Source organism: Heptranchias perlo, unplaced genomic scaffold (assembly GCF_035084215.1).
Source record: "Heptranchias perlo isolate sHepPer1 unplaced genomic scaffold, sHepPer1.hap1 HAP1_SCAFFOLD_156, whole genome shotgun sequence".
NCBI classification, from domain to species: Eukaryota; Metazoa; Chordata; class Chondrichthyes; order Hexanchiformes; family Hexanchidae; genus Heptranchias; species Heptranchias perlo.
In genome coordinates, this window is record NW_027138817.1 from 258,443 (window position 1) to 285,632 (window position 27,190).

At 47.5% G+C, this 27,190-nt stretch overlaps 1 protein-coding gene across 3 annotated transcripts in view; it reads left to right on the forward strand.

Annotated features, from left to right (window-relative positions):
* The window catches only part of LOC137309252 (formin-binding protein 4-like), a 49,018-nt gene that overhangs the window by 9,673 nt on the left and 12,155 nt on the right, over positions 1–27,190 (forward strand). For 2 of the 3 annotated variants that reach the window (XM_067977513.1, XM_067977512.1), the window contains exons 2-14: positions 312–407; positions 2,374–2,504; positions 4,992–5,214; positions 11,076–11,220; positions 14,503–14,611; positions 14,805–15,143; positions 15,932–16,166; positions 17,937–18,058; positions 18,228–18,332; positions 19,000–19,133; positions 20,127–20,305; positions 21,754–22,082; positions 22,641–22,800. In XM_067977513.1, coding sequence (XP_067833614.1) covers positions 312–407; positions 2,374–2,504; positions 4,992–5,214; positions 11,076–11,220; positions 14,503–14,611; positions 14,805–15,143; positions 15,932–16,166; positions 17,937–18,058; positions 18,228–18,332; positions 19,000–19,133; positions 20,127–20,305; positions 21,754–22,082; positions 22,641–22,800 — 2,307 coding nt within the window. Of the gene's footprint in view, positions 1–311; positions 408–2,373; positions 2,505–4,991; positions 5,215–11,075; positions 11,221–14,502; positions 14,612–14,804; positions 15,144–15,931; positions 16,167–17,936; positions 18,059–18,227; positions 18,333–18,999; positions 19,134–20,126; positions 20,306–21,753; positions 22,083–22,640; positions 22,801–27,190 lie in introns of those variants that run through there. The other variant, XM_067977514.1, reaches the window with a different exon arrangement.

Sequence of the window (27,190 nt, forward strand, 5' to 3'; positions counted from 1 at the left end):
CGAACCTGGCATGTGGATGAGAAGGTGCTGGGTTCCACTCTGCGTCCCTACCTTGTGGTCCTGCACCATGATGTGCTCCGCCCGTGCTGTCCTTCATAGAAGTTCCTGGACACTGAGCCCCGGGGGGAGGTGGCAGGGAGTGATTCGGGATCATGACCTGTGGGAGTGAGAAGCAGACCTGTTTAATTTTCGTGTGCTTTGAAGCCATTTTGTTGCCCAGTTGTAGTCCTGTGACTCCGCTGTACTTGTTTATTATAAGGGCTGGCACATTGTCTCCTTGTTCAGATTGTAACACACTTTCTTCACTGCAGATGAGCAGGAGGACGGATCCGATCAATTATTTGTTAATTCAAGTTCAAGCAGTACAAACAATGGGACAGCAAAGGAATCTGCAGTCCGGTCTACAGGTAACTGCTTCCTGATTTCACTCTTGAACGGCCTAGCTCTAATTTTAAGGTTGTGCCCCCATGTTCTGGACTCTCCAACCAGAGGAAATAGTTTCTCTACCCTATCGAATCCTTTTAAGCACTTTGATTAGATCGCCCCTCAATCTTCTATACTCGAGGGAAAACAAGTCTAGTTTATGCAACCTGTCCTCTTAATTTAACCCTCTTAGCCCCAGTGTCATTTTGGTGAATCTGCGTTGCAGCCCCTCATAAGGACATAAGAAGTAGGAGTAGGCCACACGGCCCCTCGAGCCTGTTCCACCATTCAATCAGATCATGGCTGACCTTCAACCTCAACTCCACTTTTCCGCCCGATCCACAAATCCCTTGATTCTCCTAGAGTCCAAAAATCTATCCATCTCAGCCTCGAATATATTCAACGACTCAGCATCCACAGCCCTCTGGGGTAGAGAATTCCAAAGATTCACAACCGTCTGCGTGAAGAAATTCCTCCTGAGACTATGTTTCCCCTGGTTGGAGAGTCCAGAACTAGGGGGCAATCTCTCAGCATCTACCCTGTCAAGCCCCTTCATAATCTTATATGTTTCAATGAGATCACATCTCATTCTTCTAAACTCCAGAGAGTATAGGCCCGTTCTACTCAATCTCTCCTCATAGGACAACCCTCTCATCCCAGGAATTAATCTAGTGAACCTTCGTTGCACCGCCTCTAAGGCAAGTATATCCTTCCTGAGATGCGGTGTCCAAACTGAACGCAGTACTGCAGGTGGAGTCTGACCAAGGCTCTGTACAAGTTAAGTATCGCATCCTCCCCTTTGTATTCCAGCCCCCTTGAGATGAAGGCCAAAATTCCATTAGCCTTTAAGATGGCTTTTTGCACCACTAGCTTTTTCTAATTTTTGTACAGACACACCAAATCTCTTTGCTCCTCTGCACCTCCTAGAAAATGCTCCAATTTATCTTTCTTGGGACCCGTGGATGAGCTCACACTTGCCCACATTGAACACCGTTTGCTACAGTTTTGACCCCTCACTTAATCTGTCTCCCTCTTTACAACTTCACGCTCCCATCTACACAACTTACTTCCCCACCTAACTTAGTGGCGGCGGGCTGCTCGGGGCTCCCCGGCGCGGGCGGGCTGCTCGGGGCTCCCCGGCGCGGGCGGGCTGCTCGGGGCTCCCCGGCGCGGGCGGGCTGCTCGGGGCTCCCCGGCGCGGGCGGGCTGCTCGGGGCTCCCCGGCGCGGGCGGGCTGCTCGGGGCTCCCCGGCGCGGGCGGGCTGCTCGGGGCTCCCCGGCGCGGGCGGGCTGCTCGGGGCTCCCCGGCGCGGGCGGGCTGCTCGGGGCTCCCCGGCGCGGGCGGGCTGCTCGGGGCTCCCCGGCGCGGGCGGGCTGCTCGGGGCTCCCCGGCGCGGGCGGGCTGCTCGGGGCTCCCCGGCGCGGGCGGGCTGCTCGGGGCTCCCCGGCGCGGGCGGGCTGCTCGGGGCTCCCCGGCGCGGGCGGGCTGCTCGGGGCTCCCCGGCGCGGGCGGGCTGCTCGGGGCTCCCCGGCGCGGGCGGGCTGCTCGGGGCTCCCCGGCGCGGGCGGGCTGCTCGGGGCTCCCCGGCGCGGGCGGGCTGCTCGGGGCTCCCCGGCGCGGGCGGGCTGCTCGGGGCTCCCCGGCGCGGGCGGGCTGCTCGGGGCTCCCCGGCGCGGGCGGGCTGCTCGGGGCTCCCCGGCGCGGGCGGGCTGCTCGGGGCTCCCCGGCGCGGGCGGGCTGCTCGGGGCTCCCCGGCGCGGGCGGGCTGCTCGGGGCTCCCCGGCGCGGGCGGGCTGCTCGGGGCTCCCCGGCGCGGGCGGGCTGCTCGGGGCTCCCCGGCACTTTGTGCAGGTGGAATCACTGGGGCATGTGAGTGAGGAGTAGCGGGATGGCAGCTGTTCTAATGTGTTATCATTACTCTGAATTGAAATGCCCTTACAATCTTGCAGGTGGGCTGGGCTTGCTTGGAGCTTACACAGACAGCGAGGATGAGGACAGTCCTGACGCCGAGCCACAGGAGACGGAGCCACTGCCCAGCAAGCCCGGAGACATCGACAGCACGCTGGCAAACTTCATGGCGGTGAGGAATAGTTTGGCGTTACCTACCACAGTACCCCTTCCTCTCCCTTGCGGTGGCCAACACCGCGCCCCTGCCCCTGGCACTCCTTTCTCCTACAACTCTCCGGGTAGTTTTTATGTCCAGGTTCAGGGGTCACCGGGCGCTGTACAACAACAACTTGCATTTATACCATGCCTTTAATGTAGTAAAACGCACCACGCGCTTTACAGGAGCGATTATCAAACAAAATTTGACACCAAGCCACGTAAGGAGATATTAGGACAGGTGACCAAAAGCTCGATCAAAGAGGTAGGTTTTAAGGAACGTCTTAGAGGAGGAGAGAGAGAGAGGTGGAGAGGTTTAGGGAGGGAATTCCAGAGCTGAGGGCCTAGGCAGCTGAAGGCACGGCTGCCAATGGTGGAGCGATTAAAATCCGGGATGTGCAAGAGGCCAGAATTGGAGGAGCCCAGAGATCTCGGAGGGTTGTAGGGCTTGAGGAGGTTACAGAGATAGGGAGGGGCGAGGGCATGGAGGGATTTGAAAACAAGGATGAGAATTTTAAAATCGAGGTGTTCCTGGACCGGGAGCCAAAGTAGGTTAGCGAGCACAGGGGGCGATGGGCGAATGGGACTTGGAGCAAGTTAGGATACGGGCAGCAGAGTTTTGGATGAGCTCAAGTTTATGGAGGGTGGAAGATGGGAGATTAATGAGTCACTTGTAAATCCTTGACCGTGTTTGTGTGCACACCAATTCATTAGATTGCTAATTATCCCACAGTCTGTGCTGTTACCTCTAGAGTCCCCCAAGGATCTATCCTTGGCTCCCCTTCTGTTTCTCATCGGCGTGCTGCCCCTTGGCAACATCATCCAAAAACATAACGTTAGGTTCCGTATATATGCTGACGACACCCAGCTCTGTGTAGTTGAGGAGTCAAAGACAGAATCTATTTTGTTAGAATTAAGGAACAACTGAGGGACTATTACACTAATGGGTGTATACTTGAGGCCACCAAATAGTGGGAAGGAAAGAGAGGAGCAAATTTGCAGGCAAATTACAGAAAGGCGCAAGGACTATAGAGTATTGATAATGGGGGACTTCAATTATCCCAGTATAAACTGGGATAATAACAGTATAAAGGACAAAAAGGGGAAGGAATTCCTGAAACGAGGAAGGAAGCAGTGCTGGATCTAGTTCTGGGGAATGAAGTGGGGGAGCATTTGGGGAACAGTGATCATAATACCATCAGGTTTAGAATAGTTATGGAAAAGGACAAGGACCAATCAAATGTGAAAATACTTAACTGGAGGAGGGCTAATTTCAGTGAGTTAAGAAGTGATCTTGCCCAGGTGGATTGGAATCAAAAATTGTCAGGCAAAACAGTAATTGAACAGTGGGAGGCCCTCAAGGAGATGGTTCAGGTATAGAATAGACACATTCCCATGAGGGGAAAAGGAAGGGCATCTAAAGATATAGAGATGCTTTAGGGTTACTTGAAGTAGTGGCCCCTCTAGTTTGCAGAGGGGGGTCTCTTCAATGTGGGGTCGGGGCTCTCGGGCCAAGCTTGCTGCTTGACACAATGGGCACTGTTCCACGATGCATTGTGTGATCGAGAACTTCCTGTTAACTCTCGGATGCGTTAAATGTGTTTGAGAGTGAGAAGCATGGCCTGCGGATAAATGCGCTTGATGGGAGTGGGTAAAAGAAATGATTACTGCAAAATGGCACTTTGTCCTGTCAGTTGGCCATAATGCCCCTTGGCTAGGGAGAGGAAAAATCATCCAGAATCCCCGCTTGCTATCTAGTGACTTCTTTACAAGCAATTATATAGCAATGTGAGCTGCTCGCTTAGTTCCTGGCGACCCTTTCACCCATGCGTTTGTCTTTCCCTCATTTGCTTCGGCACCCTGTGTTGAATTGAATGGGCGCCCTGTATTGAATTGTTTTTGTATTTATATAACGCCTTATCGCGTCACACAAATATCTCGCAGCGCTTCATATCCAGTGAATTACTTATTGTGCAGCAGCTGGTCCACAAACTAGGCGATGGGTGGCCAGTTAACCGTTGGGTTTTGGTGTTGAGGGAGGAATGTTGGCCAACCTGCCCTTCGAATAGTGCTCTCTAACGTGGGTCTGGAACCTGAATTTGCGAGAGGCGTTTAGTTTTTAAGATGCTAAGATAAAATTCTATTTTGTTTTTAAACGAGACTTTGTCTCTAACACACTTTTGGATTGAAGACAGTGCAGCTCTGAGTATTTGGGCAGCACAGGCTTAGACTGTGGAGCTCAAACCCTCGGTCTTTGAGCCCAGAACGGCTGGTTTTGCTGACTGAGCTTGGCAGCATCGACCATGAAAAACCAATCTTCTCAATACGTACACTTACTCCTGGTTATGCTGCAGGTCCCAGGTCACGACAGATTGAACAGTTCATGTGATGGAATCCTAAATGTTATGCATTGGATCAACCTATGCTTTATCTAAGTGTCCTGTTTGTGTTCCTTTAAACACAGGAGATTGATGCAATTACAGCACCCGGGCCCGTTTCTGAATCGATAGCTGCCCCCTCCGACTCACCAGTGCCAGCACCCACACCCCCACGGCCAGAACCCAAACCGGTGCCGAATGCTCAGAAACCTGCAAACAGCCACAACGGCAATGAGGTGAATGCCATGGTGGAAGGCGGTAACATGGCAGCTGATTGGCACTACGATACACAGTACTCACTGGCTGGAGGTATGTTAGATTGGTACTATATACAGTACACACTGGAGGTCGGATTGGTTCTATATACAGTACTCACTGGAGGTATGTGATGCATTGGTACTACATACAGTACTCACTGGCTGGAGGTATGTTAGATTGGTACTATATACAGTACACACTGGCTGGAGGTATGTTAGATTGGTACTATATACAGTACTCACTGGCTGGAGATATGTTAGATTGGCACTACATACAGTACTCACTGGAGGTATGTTAGATTGGTACTATATACAGTACACACTGGAGGTATGTTAGATTGGTACTATATACAGTACACACTGGAGGTATGTTAGATTGGTACTACATACAGTACACACTGGAGGTATGTTAGATTGGTACTACATACAGTACACACTGGAGGTATGTTAGATTGGTACTACATACAGTACACACTGGAGGTATGTTAGATTGGTACTACATACAGTACACACTGGCTGGAGGTATGTTAGATTGGTACTATATACAGTACTCACTGGCTGGAGATATGTTAGATTGGTACTACATACAGTACACACTGGAGGTATGTTAGATTGGTACTACATACAGTACACACTGGCAGGAGGTATGTTAGATTGGTACTATATACAGTACACACTGGAGGTATGTTAGATTGGTACTACATACAGTACACACTGGAGGTATGTTAGATTGGTACTACATACAGTACACACTGGAGGTATGTTAGATTGGTACTACATACAGTACACACTGGAGGTATGTTAGATTGGTACTACATACAGTACACACTGGCTGGAGGTATGTTAGATTGGTACTATATACAGTACTCACTGGCTGGAGATATGTTAGATTGGTACTACATACAGTACACACTGGAGGTATGTTAGATTGGTACTACATACAGTACACACTGGCAGGAGGTATGTTAGATTGGTACTATATACAGTACACACTGGCTGGAGGTATGTTAGATTGGTACTATATACAGTACACTGGCTGGAGGTATGTTAGATTGGTACTATATACAGTACTCACTGGCTGGAGATATGTTAGATTGGTACTATATACAGTACTCACGAGATATGTTAGATTGGTACTATATACAGTACTCACTGGCTGGAGGTATGTTAGATTGGTACTATATACAGTACTCACTGGCTGGAGGTATGTTAGATTGGTACTATATACAGTACTCACCGGCTGGAGGTATGTTAGATTGGTACTACATACAATACACACTGGCTGGAGGTATGTTAGATTGGTACTATATACAGTACACACTGGCTGGAGGTATGTTAGATTGGTACTATATACAGTACTCACTGGCTGGAGGTATGTTAGATTGGTACTATATACAGTACTCACTGGCTGGAGATATGTTAGATTGGTACTATATACAGTACTCACTGGAGGTATGTTAGATTGGTACTATATACAGTACTCACTGGCTGGAGGTATGTTAGATTGGTACTATATACAGTACACACTGGCTGGAGGTATGTTAGATTGGTACTACATACAGTACACACTGGCTGGAGGTATGTTAGATTGGTACTATATACAGTACTCACTGCAGTTATGTGGTGGATTAATACTATGTATAGTACTCACTGGAGGTATGTGATGGATTAGCACTATATGTACTTGGAGGTATACGAACATATAAATTAAGAGCAGGAGTAGGCCATTCGCCCCTCGAGCCTGCTCTGCCATTTGATAAGATCATGGCTGATCTGATTGTGATCTTAACCCTACTTTCCCGTCTACCTACTATAACCTTTGACTCCCTTATTAATCAGGAATCTATCCAACTCAGCCTTGAAAATATTCAATGACCCTGCCTCCACCGCTCTCTGGGGGAGGGAGTTCCACAGACTCACGACCCTCTGAGAGAAAAAAATTCTCCTCATCTCCATCTTAAATTGGAGACCCCTTACTTTTAAACTGTGGCCCCTAGTTCTAGTCTCTCCCACAAGGGGAAACATCCTCTCAGCATCTACCCCTTCTGGTCCCCTCAGGATCTTATATGTTTCAATAAGATCACCTCTCATTCTTCTAAACTCCAGTGTATACAGGCCCAACTTGTCCAACCTTTCCTCATTTAGATGACCCCCTCATCCCAGGAATCAGCCGAGTGAACCTTCTCTGAACCGCCTCCAAAGCAATTATGTCCTTTCTTAAATAAGGAGACCAAAACTGCACACAGTATTCTAGATGTGGTCTCACCAATCCCTGTACAACTGGAGCAAAACATCTCTACTTTTATATTCCATTCCCCTTGCAATAAATGACAACATTCCATTTGCCTTCCTAATCACTTGCTGTACCTGCATACTAACTTTTTGTGATTCATGTACTAGGACACCCAGATCCCTCTGTACCTCAGAGTTCTGCAATCTCTCTCCATTTAAATAATATACTGCTTTTCTATTCCTCCTGCCAAAGTGGACAAGTTCACATTTTCCCACATAATACTCCATCTGCCAAATTTTTGCCCACTCACTTAACCTATCTATATCCCTTTGCAGACTCCTTATGTCCTCTTCACAACTTACTTTCCTACCTACCTTTGTGTCATCAGCAAATTTAGTAACCATACATTCGGTCCCTTCATCCAAGTCATTGATATAGATTGTAAATAGTTGAGGCCCAAGCACTGATCCCTGTGGCACTCCACTCGTTACATCTTGACAACCTGAAAATGACCCATTTATACCTACTCTCTGTTTCCTGTTAGCTAACCAATCCTTTATCCATGCAAATATGTTACCCCCACACCATGAGCTCATTTTGTGTAGTAGCCTTTGATGTGGCACCTTGTCAAAAGCCTTCTGGAAATCCAAGTACACCACATCCACAGGGTCCCCTTTATCCACTTTTCTTGTTACTTCCTCAAAGAACTCTGATAAATTAGTCAAACACTGTTTCCCTTTCACAAAGTCGTGTTGACTCTGCCTGATTGGATTGAAATTTTCTAAGTGCCCTGCTATAACCTCCTTAATAATAGATTCTAGCATTTTCCCTATGACAGATGTTAAGCTAACTGGCCTGTAGTTTCCTGCTCTCTGTCTCCCTCCTTCCTTGAATAGAGGAGTTACATTTGCTATTTTCGAATCTGATGGGACCTTCCAGAATCTAGGGAATTTTGGAAAATTAATACCAATGCATCTACTATCTCTGCAACCACTTCTTTTAAGACCCGAGGATGAAGTCCGTCAGGACCTGGGAACTTGTCAGCTTTAAGTTCTAATATTTTTTTCAGAACCCTTTCCCTGGTGATTGTAAATGTTTTAAATTCCTCCCTCCCTTTCACCTCTTGGTTCACAATTATTTCTGGCATGTTATTTGTATCCTCTACAGTGAAGACGGACGCAAAATATCTGTTCAATTCATCCGCCATTTCCTTAGTCTCCATTATTAATTCCCCAGACTCTCTCTCTAGAGGACCAACACTCACTTTACTTACTCTTTTCCTTTTTAAATACCTGTAGAAACTCTTACTATCTGTTTTTATATTTCTAGCTAGCTTTCTCTTGTACTCTAATTACTCCCTCCTTATTATTCTTTTAGTCATTCTTTGCTGTTTTTTATATTCTGTCCAATCTTCTGACCTGCCACTAATCTTCGCGGAATTGTCTGCTTTTTCTTTCAATTTGATACAATCTTTAACTTCCTTAGTTAGACACGGATGGTACGTCCTTCCCCGAGAGTCTTTCTTTCTCACTGGAATGTATCTTTGCTGAGTGTTATGAAATATCTCATTAATTGTCTGCCACTGCATCTCTACTGACATATCCCTGGGTCATATGTGATGGATTAGTCCTATATATACTACTTGAGGTATGTTAGATTGGTACTATATACAGTGCTCACTGGAGGTATGTGATGGATTGGTACGATATACAGTGCTCACTGGAGGAATGTGATGGATTGATACTATATACAGTGCTCACTGGAGGAATGTGATGGATTGGTACTATATACAGTGCTCACTGGAGGAATGTGATGGATTGGTACTATATATAGTGCTCACTGGAGGAATGTGATGGATTGGTACTATATACAGTGCTCACTGGAGGTGTGTGATGGATTGGTACTATATACAGTGCTCACTGGAGGAATGTGATGGATTGGTACTATATACAGTGCTCACTGGAGGAATGTGATGGATTGGTACTATATACAGTGCTCACTGGAGGAATGTGATGGATTGGTACTATATACAGTGCTCACTGGAGGTATGTGATGGATTGGTACTATATACAGTGCTCACTGGAGGTATGTGATGGATTGGTACTATATACAGTGCTCACTGGAGGAATGTGATGGATTGGTACTATATACAGTGCTCACTGGAGGAATGTGATGGATTGGTACTATATACAGTGCTCACTGGAGGTATGTGATGGATTGGTACTATATACAGTGCTCACTGGAGGAATGTGATGGATTGGTACTATATACAGTGCTCACTGGAGGAATGTGATGGATTGGTACTATATACAGTGCTCACTGGAGGAATGTGATGGATTGGTACTATATACAGTGCTCACTGGAGGAATGTGATGGATTGGTACTATATACAGTGCTCACTGGAGGAATGTGATGGATTGGTACTATATACAGTGCTCACTGGAGGAATGTGATGGATTGGTACTATATACAGTGCTCACTGGAGGAATGTGATGGATTGGTACTATATACAGTGCTCACTGGAGGTATGTGATGGATTGGTACTATATACAGTGCTCACTGGAGGAATGTGATGGATTGGTACTATATACAGTGCTCACTGGAGGAATGTGATGGATTGGTACTATATACAGTGCTCACTGGAGGAATGTGATGGATTGGTACTATATACAGTGCTCACTGGAGGAATGTGATGGATTGGTACTATATACAGTGCTCACTGGAGGAATGTGATGGATTGGTACTATATACAGTGCTCACTGGAGGAATGTGATGGATTGGTACTATATACAGTGCTCACTGGAGGAATGTGATGGATTGGTACTATATACAGTGCTCACTGGAGGAATGTGATGGATTGGTACTATATACAGTGCTCACTGGAGGAATGTGATGGATTGGTACTATATACAGTGCTCACTGTTAGGTTGGTATTACTCCTCTTTGGATTTCTGATCATTTTCCTACAGAAGGATCCTTTATGTTGAAAATGTTAATTATTAAATTTTACTTAAAAGGGGTTAAATTCCCAGAGGGAGGGAGGCTTTGTCCGTTGGGGCAAAGGGGAGAACGATATGTTAAAAGCTCTCCTGAAAGTTGATGAGCCAGCCATCAAAACTGTAATCGTTAATGGTCTTTTGGAATAGAAGGATGGTTGTCATGTTCTGAACACTTCCAGTGGGCATTCACACAAGATATGGGGAGGGCCCAATTTAGGCCTGCACAGCTTACAGTTGTCTGGCTGGGTCGCACATCAGTGGTATGAGGGATAACATGAGGCCAGTTTAATTGTCAGCCCTACTGGCTGACCCCCGATCACTGAATTCCCTGTAAAATGCCAAAACAGCTTTCAAAATGGCTTGTGAGCCTCAAGGAGTTATTCCCTTTTAAACCAAACCTGATATTGATATAAATTAACCAAAATCCCATCCAAGCCATAAAGGTAAGATTCCTGAAATGTTGAAGAGTCGGACTTGGCCAGCCTCCCAACACTTACTGTCTGTAGTCACATAAAGAATGCCCACTTGGATGCCATTGGTCCCATTAAGAGGCCGCTTCTTTGGGAGAGGTTGGGAAAGGCAGGCCCATAAATCAGACCGCTGGAGGACCGTGTGCACTGGAGGTGGGCTTTGTGCTTGACACAAATGTGCAAGTAGCTGACCTTGTCTCTATCTGTACAGCTAATGTGGAGATGGGCGACTGGCAGGAGGTGTGGGATGAGAACACTGGCTGCTACTATTACTGGAATGTTCAAACCAACGAAGTGACGTGGGAGCTGCCCCAATACCTGGCTGCTCAGCTCCAGGGACTGCATTACCAGGACAGGTGGGTGCTCAACCAAATCGGGTTTACACACACTCTCACCCAATGCGCATTCCAGTGCTGTGTCTTGTGCAGTGATATTTATTGACATAAGCGGGTGGTTTTATTTGCTGGTTGGTTTGCAGAATATGAAATTACATTAATATGTTTTTATTTTAATAAAAGAAAAACTGGAAAATTGGCACCAAATTCAGTTTCCTGGCTTCCGACTGCACCCACCCTGCTGAGATTGATCAGGGGTGAGGGAGCCATGTTGCACACCCGTGTATTTAGGATCATTGGAGACATCTCAGTACCGCCAACTTGCCCCTGCGGGGTGCAGCAAACTGCAGAAATCGTGTTTGAGTTAACACAAAGCTCCAAGAACGTTCCCATCCCGTGTAATTCTGAGATGTTTGAGCCCATGCACTCACTGGACGCGTGCTATGGTTTTAATACCTGTGGCCTCGGTCTGAATCCTCGGAGAGTTTTGGTTGTGTGGAATGCTTGGAAATGTACACTTGACTGTTGTTTTCATCCATTTGTATTGTTCATGAGTTAAAGTTAAAACAGTGTTAATGGAGAAGATTTGACAGTGGCAAAACCTGTGGCCCAAGTTGAGGGTGTTGAAACTAAAGACGGTTGGAGTCAAGTGTGTGAGAGTATATGGAAGAGGGGCCGAGGGCATAGCACCTCGGCTCTGCTGTTGGTGCCAGAAGTCTCTTGAAATATAGTGGTGATTTCACACAGTGATTCTAACCAAACATAAATCATCTGTGATTTCTCTGCTCCTAGTAAAGAGTGAAAAGTGAAGGGCTGTCTCACCAGGGAGTCTGCCACCTCGATTCACACAAGAGTAGGGGATGATGGCGACCAGTGGCTTGTCGCTGGGTAGTGCGGGGGCTGAGCTAATACCCACCTGTGTCTGTTCCTGTAAGGTAACGGATCGGTGTTCTGACATTCTACACAAAGGTCTACACCTTTTAGGTTAAGTATTGCAACACAAAATGTAATTTTGGGCAATTTATAACTCTTACAATGCCAGAGTAACTGAGTCTGAGAGTTGGATTGATTCCATTTAACACTGAAGTGGGGTGTCCCATTCTCTTTTCTCCTCTCCACACACACACACACACACACACACACACACTCCAGTGTCAACTTGGTGGGGAGGTGGGTGCATGGTTGCCAATATGAGGTAGAAAATGGGGAAGAAGGGGGTGTCGAGGTTGGTTGAGTTGGGGGAGAGAGGAGCTTGTGAGATTGGAGCACCAGTGCTTAAAGCTGGCACTGGTATGAACATAGTTGAGATCTCTGCGGAGCAGGTCCCATCTCCGTGCTGGTGTGATGGGGAGCAATATCAAGAACAACAGATGTGGAGATGCCAGTGATGGACTGGGGTGGACAAATGTACAGAGTCATACAACACCAGGTTATAGTCCAACAGCTTTATTTGAAATCACCAAGCTTTCGGAGCTTTGCTCCTTCATCAGGTGATGAAGGCATTCAGAATACTAAAACAAGGACATCACAGGACAATTCTTCAACATGGTACATCGCCATTGAGATATTTAACCCTGGTATTCCAGTGACATGGGTTTATATTTCCCGTACAATTTATCATTCCTATTTTCTACTTTCTCCCATTAACCTTAACCCATTTGTTATTTAATGTACTGATTTTGCTGATCCTGATGACCTTTTTGCCCAAAAGGAGTTTATCGACAGGTTATTGTGTCCAATTTTACACAGTACTCTCAGCATATCCATTCTATATTTGCCATGTACAAGTGTGAGGAGAGGGGTCTCAAGACGGTGACACAAGGAGGGGCTCACCAGTGAACCCAAGAGACAGTGCTACGTTGTAAAATACTCCTAGTATTATGAGGAAGAGAAGGCTGAGGGGCGACATAATAGAGCTCTTCAAAATTATGATGGGGTTAGTAAGGTAGACATAGAGATGTTGTTTCCACTCGTGAGGGAATCCAAAACCAGAGGTCATAAATATGAGTCACCAGTAAATCCAGTGAGGAATTCAGGAGAAACTTCTTTACCCAGAGAGTGGTGAGAATGTGGAACTCGCTACCACAAGGAGTAGTTGAGGTGAATAGCATAGAGGCATTTAAGGGGAAACTAGATAAACACATGAGGGAGAAAGGAGTAGAGGGGTATGTTGATAGGGTTAAATAGAGTGGGAGGAGGCTCATGGACCTGTTGGGCTGAGTGGCCTGTTTCTGTGCTGTAAATTCTGAGTAACACATGGGAGCAGAAAGATCCTGGGTATAATCCCGGTTCTACAGTGTCCTACAAGTGACAGTGCTGCACACTGTTAGGTTTTGATGGAAGTAGAGAGGCAGCACCCTGTGCATGTTATGTAGAGAATCCCAGATAGTGGGGCATGAAGGCAAGACAGTCATCACGAGTGCAGGTATCACGTCTGGGAGCCTTTGCCTGAGCTCTGAGATGAGATCTGCCGCTTGTTGTTCCCTTTGCTTAAGTGTATTTTCTTTGTACACAATGTGGAGCAGCTGTGCGGTTTCTAAAGGCCATGTGCCGAGACTCTGCTCACCTTGGGGTTAGTTTAAAAATGAATAGCTGATTTATGGGAATTGCAGTATCCCTGTGTACATTGTATCGAATATTACAGGGGAAGAGGCAAATGAGAATACGATCACAATTGTACATTTGTTTAAAAAAAAAGTGTTGTCGTAGGGAGAATAAGCAAAGAATGAGGTTAAACAAAACCTTGGGGGCGGTGCTTAAAAAGACCGTCCAGAGATAAGGTTCGGGGTCAATAGTGGGAGTGGCAGTAGTTCTAAGTGCCTTAACTCACCCCACAGTCAGTTTACAGCTTCAGTGAAAGACGGCATGCTGCAGTGCCTCCAGTCATACAGCTTGATTTTAAGTTTCACACGCTGGTCGGTAAGTGTGGGAGGAGCGTGACAGGCAGTTGTGTGGTAGGATTAATTTACAGCGAGGGCTTCGTGTAACGTCGCTTACCAAATGGGATCCTCCTTTGTAGCTGTGGGGCTCCCTGGAACGAGCGGTGTCACAGGGACTTTGACTGTTTCTACTCTCGGGGAGAACGACACACTTGAAACCAGAAAACTGAGCTGTGAGGGTTTACCGATACCATTTATAAGGAACATTCAGAGTCCCTTCAACTGTCCTGGAGTAAAACATGGTTGGGGGCGGGGTTTACGATAGCTTTTTAAAGGGGAGTTCAGTTTTGGAAAGCTGTGTTGCCACAGAGCCTTTGAGCATTGCAGGGGGGAGATGCATGTTACTCTGTGTGTTGTCTTTCAGCTCCGCGGCCCTGTCTGCTGGCGAGGTGGAGAGCAGTTATCAGCACACGGGCATCTATCACCATGACCAAACTGTGGCAAAGCCAGGCGGCAGAAACCTGAAGAAGAAGGTAGGGGTGAAATAAGATGATATCTGTCGCTTTTCCGCAGGGCAAAGGGGCAACAAAAATAAAATTCTTGAGTGGAAGCCTGCCTTGTTACAATGGGGGCCACTGATGTACAGGTAACTTTGACATGCGGCCGTGCTGTCTGCTGGCTCCTATTTGTGCTGCGTCTCTAACCTGCCCTTTTCTGCTTCCGAAGGAAGTTAACGAGAGTGTGCTTGCACTGGCCAGCGAGAAGGAGGAACGCTCGGGCGTCGCTGCATCTCTGCTGGCTCCACTCATCCCCGAGGAAGTGAAGAAAGCCGAGGAAAAGTGGCGGAAGAAAGTGATTTGCCAGGAAGAGCGGGAGGAGCAGGAAGACGAGGAGGACGACGGCGGGGGAAACAGCAGTGTGCAGGTGGAGGAAGCACCGCAAGAGGATCGACAGAGCTTGAACCTTTCCCAGGAGAGCGCGGAGGACGAGGAGGAAGAGGGGGTGGAGAAAGAGGAGGAGGAGGAGTATACGCGGGAACTGGAGCTGGTTCTGGAGAGAAAGAAGGTGAGATTCTAACTGAGAGAATTGCCTCCTTAAACCAGTGCGCTGCTCTCATAAGTGTTTGAGGCCTCAGTTTACTGACTGACAAACCTTGTGACCATCGCACTTCATGGATGCAAAATTATCTGTAGAGAGCCAGTCTGCTTGATGCTAGGTGCTTGTGATCTGCAGCATTAAACTTACATTTCTAACCTGCAGTTTACCTCACCAAGCAATTCTATTCTGATCTGAGGCTGGGCTTTAGTTAACAACAAATTATCCTCTGTGGAATGACAGAATAATACATTGTGCGTCATGGCACAACACTCCTGTCCTTGGAGGAAAAAGCGGCACCTGACTTACAGTGAGCATTGCCACGGAGAATCTGCTGGTGTCTACAGTATTTTTTTTTGTTTTTGTGCAGTGGGGGAGCAGAATGGTTTGAACAATACTAAGATGCGTGCTGTAAGTCAGTCGCTGGGACCAATGGTTGAGAAGGACTAAATGCATAGTTGAGCTGTGTTGGTGTTTATTCAGCATTATAACCCACACACAATGCAAAAATCACACTTGCACCATCTCAGCCCTAGCACGAAGCTGCTCTGAGCTGGCATTCACGGCAAGGCCCCAGACTGCCTGTTGTGGAAAGTGACACTGAAGAAGATCCTTAATTTTGGTAACTACAAAATCCACCCCCACCCCAAAAAATCAGCAACAAAAAGGCTGTGACACTCTGTTGTGTAGCACTGTTTTATCTGTTTGTATAAAAGCCGTCTTGTGTTACGGTGCTGACTCAGCCCATGTGTTCACAGGCAGAGCTGCGTGCGCTGGAGGAGGGCGATGCCAGCTTGGCTGGGTCTAGTCCACGCTCCGATTGCAGCCAGACTTTGGTGCAGGAAGGGCAGGTGTCGGAGAGCAGCAAGCATGTCAACAGGAAAGGGAAGTGGCAGGCCCTGGCACGCACCTTCAGTCCCGAGTCTGCCGGTCGTGCTTCGGATAACCTGGAGCGTGATACTGCCCCGGAGGGAGCGCACTCTGCAGAAACTGGTAGGTGATTCGAGAACCTTCACCTCAAGGGGTTTTGTCCCTGTCCAGACAATTGATTTTTTTTTTTCCTTACACTCGGGACCTGGGCGATTCTGGCATGGCTGCCTTTGTACCCCCTCCCTAGTTGCCCTGAGAAGGTGATGGATTATTCATTTGTTTTTATATCTGCGTGTCGTCTTGGGCCCCTTCAGAGGAATTAAGACTCAACTGTGGACTAGACTGTGTAGCAGGAGCAAATAAAGACTTTAGTGAACCTGCTCAGTTTTACGACTGTCCGACAACTTTTATGGTCAACTTCACAACTCATGACCCTGGATTGCTAGTCCAGTACCAGAACCACTACATACAGTATCCATAATGTGCAGGCCTAAGATGTTCTGAGGCTGCAGGTCTCATAGTGGAAAAATGCATTTTGTTCACTATGTGTGAATTTCCCTCTACACTGTCCCATTAAACACTCCCCGGGGCAGGTACAGCACGGGTTAGATACAGAGTAAAGCTCCCTCTACACTGTCCCATCAAACACTCCCAGGACAGGTACAGCACGGGTTAGATACAGAATAAAGCTCCCTCTACACTGTCCCATCAAACACTCCCAGGACAGGTACAGCACGGGTTAGATACAGAATAAAGCTCCCTCTACACTGTCCCATCAAACACTCCCAGGACAGGTACAGCATGGGTTAGATACAGAGTAAAGCTCCCTCTACACTGTCCCATCAAACACTCCCGGGGCAGGTACAGCACGGGTTAGATACAGAGTAAAGCTCCCTCTACACTGTCCCATCAAACACTCCCAGGGCAGGTACAGCACGGGTTAGATACAGAGTAAAGCTCCCTCTGTTCTGTCCCATCAAACACTTGCAGGGCAGGTACAGCACGGGTTAGATACAGAGTAAAGCTCCCTCTACACTGTCCCATCAAACACTCCCAGGGCAGGTACAGCACGGGTTAGATACAGAGTAAAGCTCCCTCTACACTGTCCCATCAAACACTCCCAGGACAGGTACAGCACGGGTTAGATACAGAGTAAAGCTCCCTCTACACTGTCCCATCAAACACTCCCAGGGCAGGTACAGCACGGGTTAGATACAGAGTAAAGCTCCCTCTGTTCTGTCCCATCAAACACTTGCAGGGCAGGTACAGCACGGGTTAGATACAGAGTAAAGCTCCCTCTACACTGTCCCATCAAACACTCCCAGGGCAGGTACAGCACGGGTTAGATACAGAGTAAAGCTCCCTCTACACTGTCCCATCAAACACTCCCAGGACAGGTACAGCACGGGTTAGATACAGAATAAAGCTCCCTCTACACTGTCCCATCAAACACTCCCGGGGCAGGTACAGCACGGGTTAGATACAGAGTAAAGCTCCCTCTACACTGTCCCATCAAACACTTGCAGGGCAGGTACAGCACGGGTTAGTTACAGAGTAAAGCTCCCTCTACACTGTCCCATGAAACACTCCCCGGGGCAGGTACAGCACGGGTTAGATACAGAGTAAAGCTCCCTCTACACTATCCCATCAAACACTCCCAGGGCAGGTATAGCACGGGTTAGATACAGAGTAAAGCTCCCTCTGCACTGTCCCATCAAACACTCCCAGGGCAGGTATAGCACGGGTTAGATACAGAGTAAAGCTCCCTTGATACTGCCCTGGGTGTTGTATAATTTCAGTCCCCTGCTCGTCTCTTTTCCTGTCCCACCCCCTCCCAAAGAAAAAAGTAGGATAGTTTCACCCCGAATGGTAAATAATTCTTTTTCTCTGCAGCTCCTGAAAAGCCGAGCATTGATCCCGAGGAAAGTGACATGGATCTTGACGGGTCTGTGGAAAAGCAAACAGCTGCACCAAAATTTCCTCCAGAAGAAAAGGATGACCGGGGTGAACTGAAGGTGGGAACGCCACGGTCCAGGCCGTGCGGGCACTTAATTTTTTCAACGCTGAACATTGGGATGCTGAAGGGAGAGGAGCTGGGACATGGGGAGGGGGCGGTGGAGTGCTGGGACATGGGGAGGAGCGCTGTTATTTGAGCGTTGACACTGACTCCAAATCTTCTATCAGTTTCAGATAGCTGAACTGGCAAACACTCTCTCCAGTAAACTGGAATTCCTGGGAATTAGCCGGCAATCTATCTCCAACTTCCACTTCCTGCTGCTCCAGATCGAGGTTTGAGAATCACTCATTTTGTTCCACATTAAGTCTGAAGTGGTGTTTGTGGGGGTGGGGGGGGAGTTTGGAGGGAGAGCTTTGTGTCTATTCTCGAAGGTGAAATGCTGTGGTATTGGACAGATTTTGTTTTTAATGCGCCTCTTTCCCTGTCCACGTCACTGTCTGCACTGTCATCCTCTGCAGCTGTGACTGACTCTCTGCATCCTTATTGCTGTGTCTGCCAACAGGGCTAACTGGGGCCCTGTGCTCCTGCTGCTGTGATGGGCAATGCAATGTGCCCACCGAGTGCCCACCGCCTGCCGGGTAAACCCCCCCCGTGACGGGCCCGCCGGGTACAACCCCCCCGTGACGGGCGACGGGCCCGCCGGGTACAACCCCCCCCCCCCCCCCGTGACGGGCGACGGGCCCGCCGGGTACACCCCGTTCAATCTGCCTGCGGGTCTGTGTGGCAACCACAGCCTCCGAGCAGTGTGCATATTGAGTCAGTGGCGTGCCTCAGGACTGATTTGAGCACCTCTATTCGAAGGGCGCAGTTTACCAAAAGCGGCGTGGGTGGTTTTGGCTGTGATCTTTTTTCCTTTTCCTAAACCTGTGTTGCAGTGACTCTAGGCGTTTGCTCAGTTTTATGGCCTTCCGTCCTTTAATAAAATCTCTTGGGTTTCAGACTCGAATATCAGACTGGCGAGAAGGAGCACTGAATGGCCAATACCTCAAACGCAAACTGCAGGAAGCTGATTTACAGATTAAACACTATGAATCTAATGCATCCCCAAAAGGCTGGTCCTGCCATTGGGACAGGTACGCACTCTTCTACTTTTTCACCTTTCACCTTTGACACGTGACAACCGAACTGTGACCCCCACCCTCCCCATCTCCACCTGACGACGTGGCAACAGTAGTTGCAGACTGCCAGCTCACTAAACTGTGCTGTTTTGGTAACACTTACTCCCGCATGTGTGCAAATCCCAAAAGCAAAACAAAACCTATTGGACCAGCCTAAAATGTAACTCTCAAAATTTGGCAATTTCTCATGCTGAGGGTTGAGTATTGGAGTTGAACAGATAGACTGCTCATATAATTGTATTAAGGGAGTAACGATAAAGGGGAAAGGGGCGGGGGAGAGAGAGAGAGAGAGAGAGAGAGAGAGTGCGCATGTGAGACATGTCTGCGCTTTGCTGGAAATTTCTGGGATGGAATTCCTGAGCCGACCACACGAGAGAAAGAGGGAAGGTGCCTCCTGCAGCAGCTGCGAGAGAAGACGAAGATTATTGCCGGAAGCACAGGTCAGAATTATTTTTTTTCCTCTTATTACAGTTTACTGCATCTGTAAAATATGTAAATATGTTTTAATATCTTTATTAAAAAAAATTGCTGTTTATTTTTCAGCTTGAAGAATATTTTTGCACTAATTCCTTCCTTGTTTGCTTCTAGATTAAAAGGGATGTCTGAGTTACCCGTCAGATACCCTGCTCAGTGCCACCGTTGTTATCAAGCAACCATTTTCTCCCATCAAAAAACGATAATTGGGCTGAAATTTGTAACTGTTTGGTTTTTAAAAGGCACAATCTATTTTTTTTTTAAAAAAACCCCAAAACAAAAATCCAAATCAAAATTGAATCGTGAGGTTTTCTATTCGACCTCTTGCTTTCCTAGACTCCTAGGAGCTGACAGGAGGTGCCAAACCTCCTGTCAGCAAAAAAAAAAAAGCTCACCTGTTTTTTTTTTCGCCTCTGGCAGGGTCCGCCCACTGCCGCCTCCTGTACTAAGTGTGTCCTTTCTGTCACGCCGTAGGGAGCACCGGCGCTATTTCTATCTCAATGAGCAGACGGGCCAGTCGCAGTGGGAGTTCCCGGACGTGGACGAGGAGGAGGAAGCGGCCGAGTGCGCCTCCAGGCTGAACGTTGGCAAGAGCGTGTTCTCCGCCAGCGCTCCGGTGAAAGAAACGGCGGGCACACCGAGCGATCCCGCGGGTGAGCAGTTTTGTCGCTGGCTCAGTCTGTACCCGTGGGAGGGGAGTGGGGGGGGGGGGTGGGGGTGGATGGGTGAACGACACTCTCCGTTCTTTTCAAAAGCCCTGGTCGTATTCACCTGTCTGTTCCCACTCCTGCGGAGTTGGTGGATCGGAGGTTACACACCAGGTCGGGAGCAGTGGGCCGACGGCAGTGGATGGCATTCTTCAGCATCAAGCTCTGTACTCGTGATCAGCTGGTTTAGAAAGAATCACTTGGCGAGGTGTTGGTTGAGTGGGAAGACTGTGGCCTTAGCCCCCGAGTCTTGGTTCATCTGATTTTTATCAAAGGACAGGCTTGGTGACCGTGGTGGGTGCTGTATAGCTGCAGGTAGTCTGGGTGAGGAGACTTCTCCTTTAAGACACTCTTTTAAAAACCTACCTCTTTGATCAAGCTTTTTTAGTCACCTGTCCTAATGTCTCTTTTGGCTCGGTGTCAATTTTTGTTTGATAATTGCTCCTGTGGAAGCACCTTGGGACGCTTTACAACTTCAAAGACACTATATAAATGCAAGTTGCTACCCAGCTTAATGAGGTGCATGAGTCTCTTTAAAAGCTTTATATAAAACCCAACTAGCTACTGTCCAGAGCGGGTCCCAGAAGATGACTGCAGCAAAGATCCTTCACACAGCAGTAGACTCTAGTTTTTATCCCCGTCCAATCTCTGCATTTATTCTGCCCTTTATCGTGCCTCTGAAAACATCCTAAACCTCTTTCCAGGTAATGAATTACTCCCGTGCATGGACTGTTACGCGGCCAAATGCAAAGCCATTTTCCTTCAGGTCTGTTTGAGTGGCCTGGCAGGTGTCCGGTAAAGGCGCACTCCCTGCAGTGGTGGAGTGAGAGTCCTGCCTCTGGTGTGCGAACATGCTCCAATCCCACGGGCGGTGCTCTGTGAAAGCACGGCCTCCACAAGATGGGAGCTGGAGCTCAGCCTGAACTTCAACAATAAATTACATTTTAAAAGGGACAGTCTGTCCCACCACCTCCGAGTGAAGCCAAGGCGGTCGTGCAGTGCCTTGGTCGCAGTTAAGAGACCTGCATGGCAGCGATGGTGTTCAGGGGATTACAGAAATCTGCGGAATTCAGTGTGCAGGGTTATGGGGTGTTCAGGTAGGCTGGGTGACCCTGGAGAACAGTGAGAAAATGGGTTAAGCAGGCTTGGCACCACAGAGGAGAGAGAATGGCCTCTGTTGCTACCCAGTGACTTCCAGAAAGTGTGTGTGTGAACTCTTGCTGAACAGAAGCCTGGGCTTCGATGTTATTCCCACTGTGGACACTTAGCTGTTGCCACCCAGCCCCAGTCGGGTCACCAGTGTTCGGAAATGGCAGTAACTCGCATTGTGTACATTAACCTCTTTAGTAGTTCATTCTGTGTAATGCTACTCTACCTGTTCTACTTACAATCAGGTCCCGTGCCTACGGAGCTGTGTGCCAGCCAGGTTTCTGTTCCTCAGCCAACCAATGCTGCTTCTGTAGGAAACACTGCCCAGCCTCCCCTCCCCCCTCAACCCCCCCTCCCCCTGGACCTACCACCCCCACCCCCGCCCCCACCTTCCTCCCCTCCTCCCCCGCCCCCACCTCCTCCCCCTCCAAATGATGATGGAGACATCCAGGAGGTGGAGATGGAAGTGGAGAGCAAGGAGCCACCAGCGCCAGGAACTGAAGAGGATTGTTTGGAAAGAGCCCTTCTCACCATCATCCCAGTTACAACAGTCCAGCCTCCAGCAGTAAAGAAGGTGAGGCTGTAGCGGCTCTACAGTTTATAAAAACCCTCCCAAGACTCAGCTGGTCACGGCAGTGAGTAGCTGAACCGTACAAACCAGGAGGGAGCTCTCCAACATCTCACCCCTCTTCTGTGGTGAGTTGTCTGATCTCAGTTGGTCTTATGAACGGGGTGCTACATTTGGATAGCGTGCAGTATGATGCTAGACACTACTAAGATGGCTTGAGTAGGGTCGTGCTCTACACCACAGACCGTGTGCTGTCCTGTATATAACCTGTTACAGGCCAAGGAACACAGCACAGGCCATGCACTGTCCTGTACATAGGCAGTTCTGGCCAAAGGAGCTGTGATATGTACAGGATATGAGAGGTGAAACTTAGGCTGTACTCTCAGCTCTGTTAGGCATTTAGGAATCCCCTGTGCATCTTGAGCACCATTTGTGCGGGTGGGCTCCAGAGAGCACCTGTCGCTCAGTAATGGTTGTGTAAATTCTCTTTCGAGCGCTCTCTCTCTCTCTCTCTCTCTCTCTCTCTCTCGAATGCCTATGAACGTAGAACTGGTTATTTTTCAGAGTAACGCTGCATCAAACGCACCTCCAAACCCACCAGCCCCAGGTCAGACTGCCAAAACCAGCAAGAGGAAGGCAACAGTACTGAGTTCTGCATCAGTGCCACGCACTGTCACCATTGGGAGCAATCCTGTCCTCTACTCTCAATCAGCCATGTTTGCAGGTAAATGGGGTGCGTGGTGGTATTGGATGTTTATTGGGGAATGGCACCTTGCATGGTGGGGCACTCCATGCTCAAAGTAACGCTCTGTGTAAACAAATGTCTCCGAACGTCTGTCGTTACTAACTACCCAACCTGAGGAACAGACGTTCCCAAGCCACGCTATCAGTGTGACCAGGGAGTTACTCCTGTGTCATGGCCAACATTCATCTCTTCGCCAACACCAGGTAAACAGCAAATGTATCTCATTGCTGTTTGTGGGATCTTGCTGTGGGCAGATTGGCTGCCGCGTTTGCCTACGTTACAACAGTGACTGCAGTTGTAAAGTAATTTACAGTCTGTCGAGTGCTCTGGTATGTCCTCGGGTCGTGAAAGCTAATGTTTAGATGCAAGTTTGTTTATTTAAACTGCACGTGTAAATATGAGGGGCTCAGGTGGAAAATGGGAACCTGAGTGTGATGGTTTGTTTTTGCTAGGTTATCAGACCCAGCACAGGGACTGAGAAACCCGCTGCCTGCACTGTGGCTTCTACTCTGCTGATAGGAGTCTGTGCGGGTGGATGTTTCTCTGACCGTCTCGGTCTGTTTTCCCCTCCCCGGTACCGGTCTGTCCCCCATCCCACCCAAAATTATAAAGAGTTGGCAGATCTGACTTTTATAGAATTGTACAACACGGGAGGAGGCCGTTCCGCCCGTCGTGCCTGTGCTGGCTCTTTGAAAGAGCTATCCAATTAGTCCCACTCCGCCGTTCTTTCCCCATAGACCTGTAAATTTTTTCCCTTCAAGTATTTAAACTAATTCCTTTTTGAAAGTTATTATTGAATCTGCTTCCACCGCCCTCTCAGGCAGCGCATTCCAGATCATAACAACTCACTGCATTGAAAAAAAATGTTTCCTCATGTCGCCTCTGGCTGTTTTGTCAATCACCTTAAATCTATGTCCTCTGGTTACCGACCCTTCTGCCACTGGAAACAGTTTCTCTTTATTTACTCCATCAAAACCGTTCATGATTTTGAACACCTCGATCAAATCTCCCCTTAACCTTCTCTGCTTTAAGGAGAACAACCCCAGCTTCTCCAGTCTATCCACGTAACTGAAGTCCCTCATCACTGGAACCATTCTAGTAAATCTCTTCTGCACCCTCTCTAAGGTCTTCACATCCTTCCTAAAGTGCGGTGCCCAGAACTGGACACAATTCTCCAGTTGTGGCCGAACCAGTGTTTTATAAAGGTTCTTCGTGACGTCCTTGCTGTTGTACTCTATAACCTCTATTTATAAAGCCCAGGATCCCATATACTTTTTTAACCACTTTCTTAACTTCAACGATTTGTGCACATAAACCCCCAGATCCCTCTGTTCCTCCACCCCTTTTGGAGTTGTGCCCTTTATATTGCCTCTCCTCATTTTTCCTACGGAAATGCATCACCTCGCATTTTTCCGCGTTAAATTTCATCTGCCACGTGCCCACCCATGTCACCAGCCTGTCTATATCCTCTTGAAGTCTATCACTATCCTCCTCGCTGTCATCTGCAAATTTTGAAATTGTGCCCTGTTCTCCCAAGTCCAAGTCATTAATATATATCAAGAAAAGCAGTGGTCCCAGCACAGACCCCTGGTGAACACCACTGTAGATCTCCCTCCAGTCCGAAAAATAACTGTTCACCACTTGTCTCTGTTTACTGTCATTTAGCCAATTCTGTATCCATGTTGCTACTGCCCCCTTTTATTCCATGGGCCTCAATCTTAATAGCAAGCCTACCATGTGGCACTACCAAACACTTTTTGAAAGTCCATATACTCCATATCAACTGCATTGCCCTCATCTACCCTCTCTGTTACCTCATCAAAAACTCTATCAAGTTGGTTAGACATGATTTGCGTTTAACAAATCCATGCTGGCTTTCCTTAATCAATCCACCCTCCTCCAAGTGACTGCTAATTCTGTCCCAGATTATCGTTTCCAAAAGTTTCCCCACCAGTGAGGTTAAACTGACTGGCCTATAGTTGCTGGGTTTATCCTTACACCCTTTTTTTGAACAAGGGTGTAACATTTGCAATTCTCCAGTCCTTTGGCACCACCCCTGTATCTATGGATGTTTGGAAGATTATGGCCAGTATTTCTGCAATTTCCACCCATACTTCCCTCAGCAACCTAGGATGCATCCCATCCAGACCGGGTGAAGATCATCTCCTTTTTGATCCATAACCAGCCTTACCCTTCCTTTGACTATCATTTTACTATTTATATGTGTGTAAGACTTTCGAGTTCCCTTTCATGTTACCCGCTAATCGTGGCATCAAAGAAATTTATGGCACAGGAGGCGGCCATTCAGCCCATCGTGTCTGTGCCGGCCGAAAGAGCTATCCAGCCTAATCCCACTTTCCAGCACTTGGTCTGAAGCCTTGTAGGCTACAGCACCGCAAGTGCACATCCAAGTACTTTTTTAAATGCAATGAGGGTTTTCTGCCTCTACCAGCCTTTCAGGCAGTGAGTTCCAGACCCCCACCACTCTCTGGATGAAAAAATGTCTCAATTCCTCTCTAATCCTTCTACCAATCACTTTAAATCTATGCCCCCTGGTTATTGATCTCTCTGCTAAGGGAAATAGGCCCTCCCTGATTGGATAGGCTGGGGTGGTTTCTTTGGAACAGGGGAGGCTGAGGGGAGATTTAATTGAAAGGCCTAGATAGAGTGGATTCTCTATCTAGGCCTCTCAATTAAATCTCCCCTCAGCCTCCCCTGTTCCAAAGAAATCAACCCCAGCCTATCCAATCTTTCTTCATTGCTAAAATTCTCCAGTCCTGGCAACATCCTCGTAAATCTCCTCTGTACCCTCTAGTGCAATTACATCCTTCCTGTAATGTGGTGACCAGAACTAGTGTTTTATACATAACCTCCCTGCTCTTATAATCTATCCTCATACACTCTCTTTGCCCTTGCTTCCTTTTTCAGTTCTCCCCTGTACTTTTTGTATTCAGCTTAGTTCTCTACTGTATTTTGAACTTTACATTTATCGCACCATTATTAATGTAAGCAAATTAACAGTAATGAAGAAAATAATGACACTAAAGAGTGACAAATCCTCAGGACCAGATGGTTTCCATCCCAGGGTTTTAAAAGAAGTAGGTGAGAACATTGCAGATGCCCGAACAATAATCTTCCAAAGTTCTCTCGATTCAGGAACCGTTCCCTTAGATTGGAATATTGCACATGTCGCTCTGCTTTTTAAGAAAGGTGAGAGAGGGAAAACCAGGGAATTATAGACCAGTTAGCCTAATGTCGTCAGAAAATTACCAGTCTATAATTAAGGATAGAGTGACTGGACACCTTGAAAATTTTCTGCTGATCAGAGAGCCAGCATGGATTTGTAAAGTGTAGGTCATGTCTGACAAACCTGATTGAATTTTGTGAAGAGGTGACTAAAGTAGTGGACAGGGGAATCTCTATGGATGCTGTTTATATGGACTTCCAGAAGGCATTCAATAAAGTCCCTTATAAGAGACTGTTAGTTCAAGGTGAAGCTCATGGAATTGAGGGCAAATTATTGACCTGGTTAGGAAATTGGCTGAGCGGCAGGAGACAGAGAGTAGGGATAATGAGCAGGTACTCAAATTGGCAGGATGTGACTAGTTGTGTCCCACAGGGATCTATGTTGGGGCCTCAATTATTCACTGTACTTATTGACAACTTAGATGACTGGATAGAGAGCCATATATCCAGGTTTGCTGATGACACAAAGATAGGCAGCATTGTAAGCAGTGTAGATGGAAGTGTAACATTACAGAGAGATATTAATAGATTAAGTGGGCAAAACTGGCAAATGGATTTCAATGAAGGCAAGTGTGAGGTCATCCACTTTGGAGCTAAAAAGGACAGATCAGAGTACTTTCTAAATGATGAAAAGCTCGAAACAGTGGAGGTCCAAAGAGACTTAGGGGTCCCTGTACATAGATCATTAAAATATAAAATGGACAGGTACAGAAAATAATCAGAAAGGCTAATGGAATGCTGGCCTTTATATCTAGAGGACTAGAATACAAGGGGGCAGAAGTTATGCTACAGCTATACAAAGCCCTGGTTAGACCACACCTGGAGTACTGAGTGTAGTTCTGGGCACCGCACCTTGGAGGGAGTGCAGCATAGATTTACTAGAACGATGCCTGGACTCCGAGGGTTAGATTACAAGGCGAGATTACACAAACTAGGGTTGTATTCCCTGGAATTTAGAAGATTAAAGGGTGATTTGATTGAAGTTTTCAAGATATTAAGGGGAACTGATATGGTTGAGGGAGAGAAACTATTTCCACTGGTTGGGGAGTCTAGGACTAGGGGACATAGCCTAAAAATTAGAGTCTGGACTTTCAGGAGTGAAGTTAGGAAACACTTCTACACA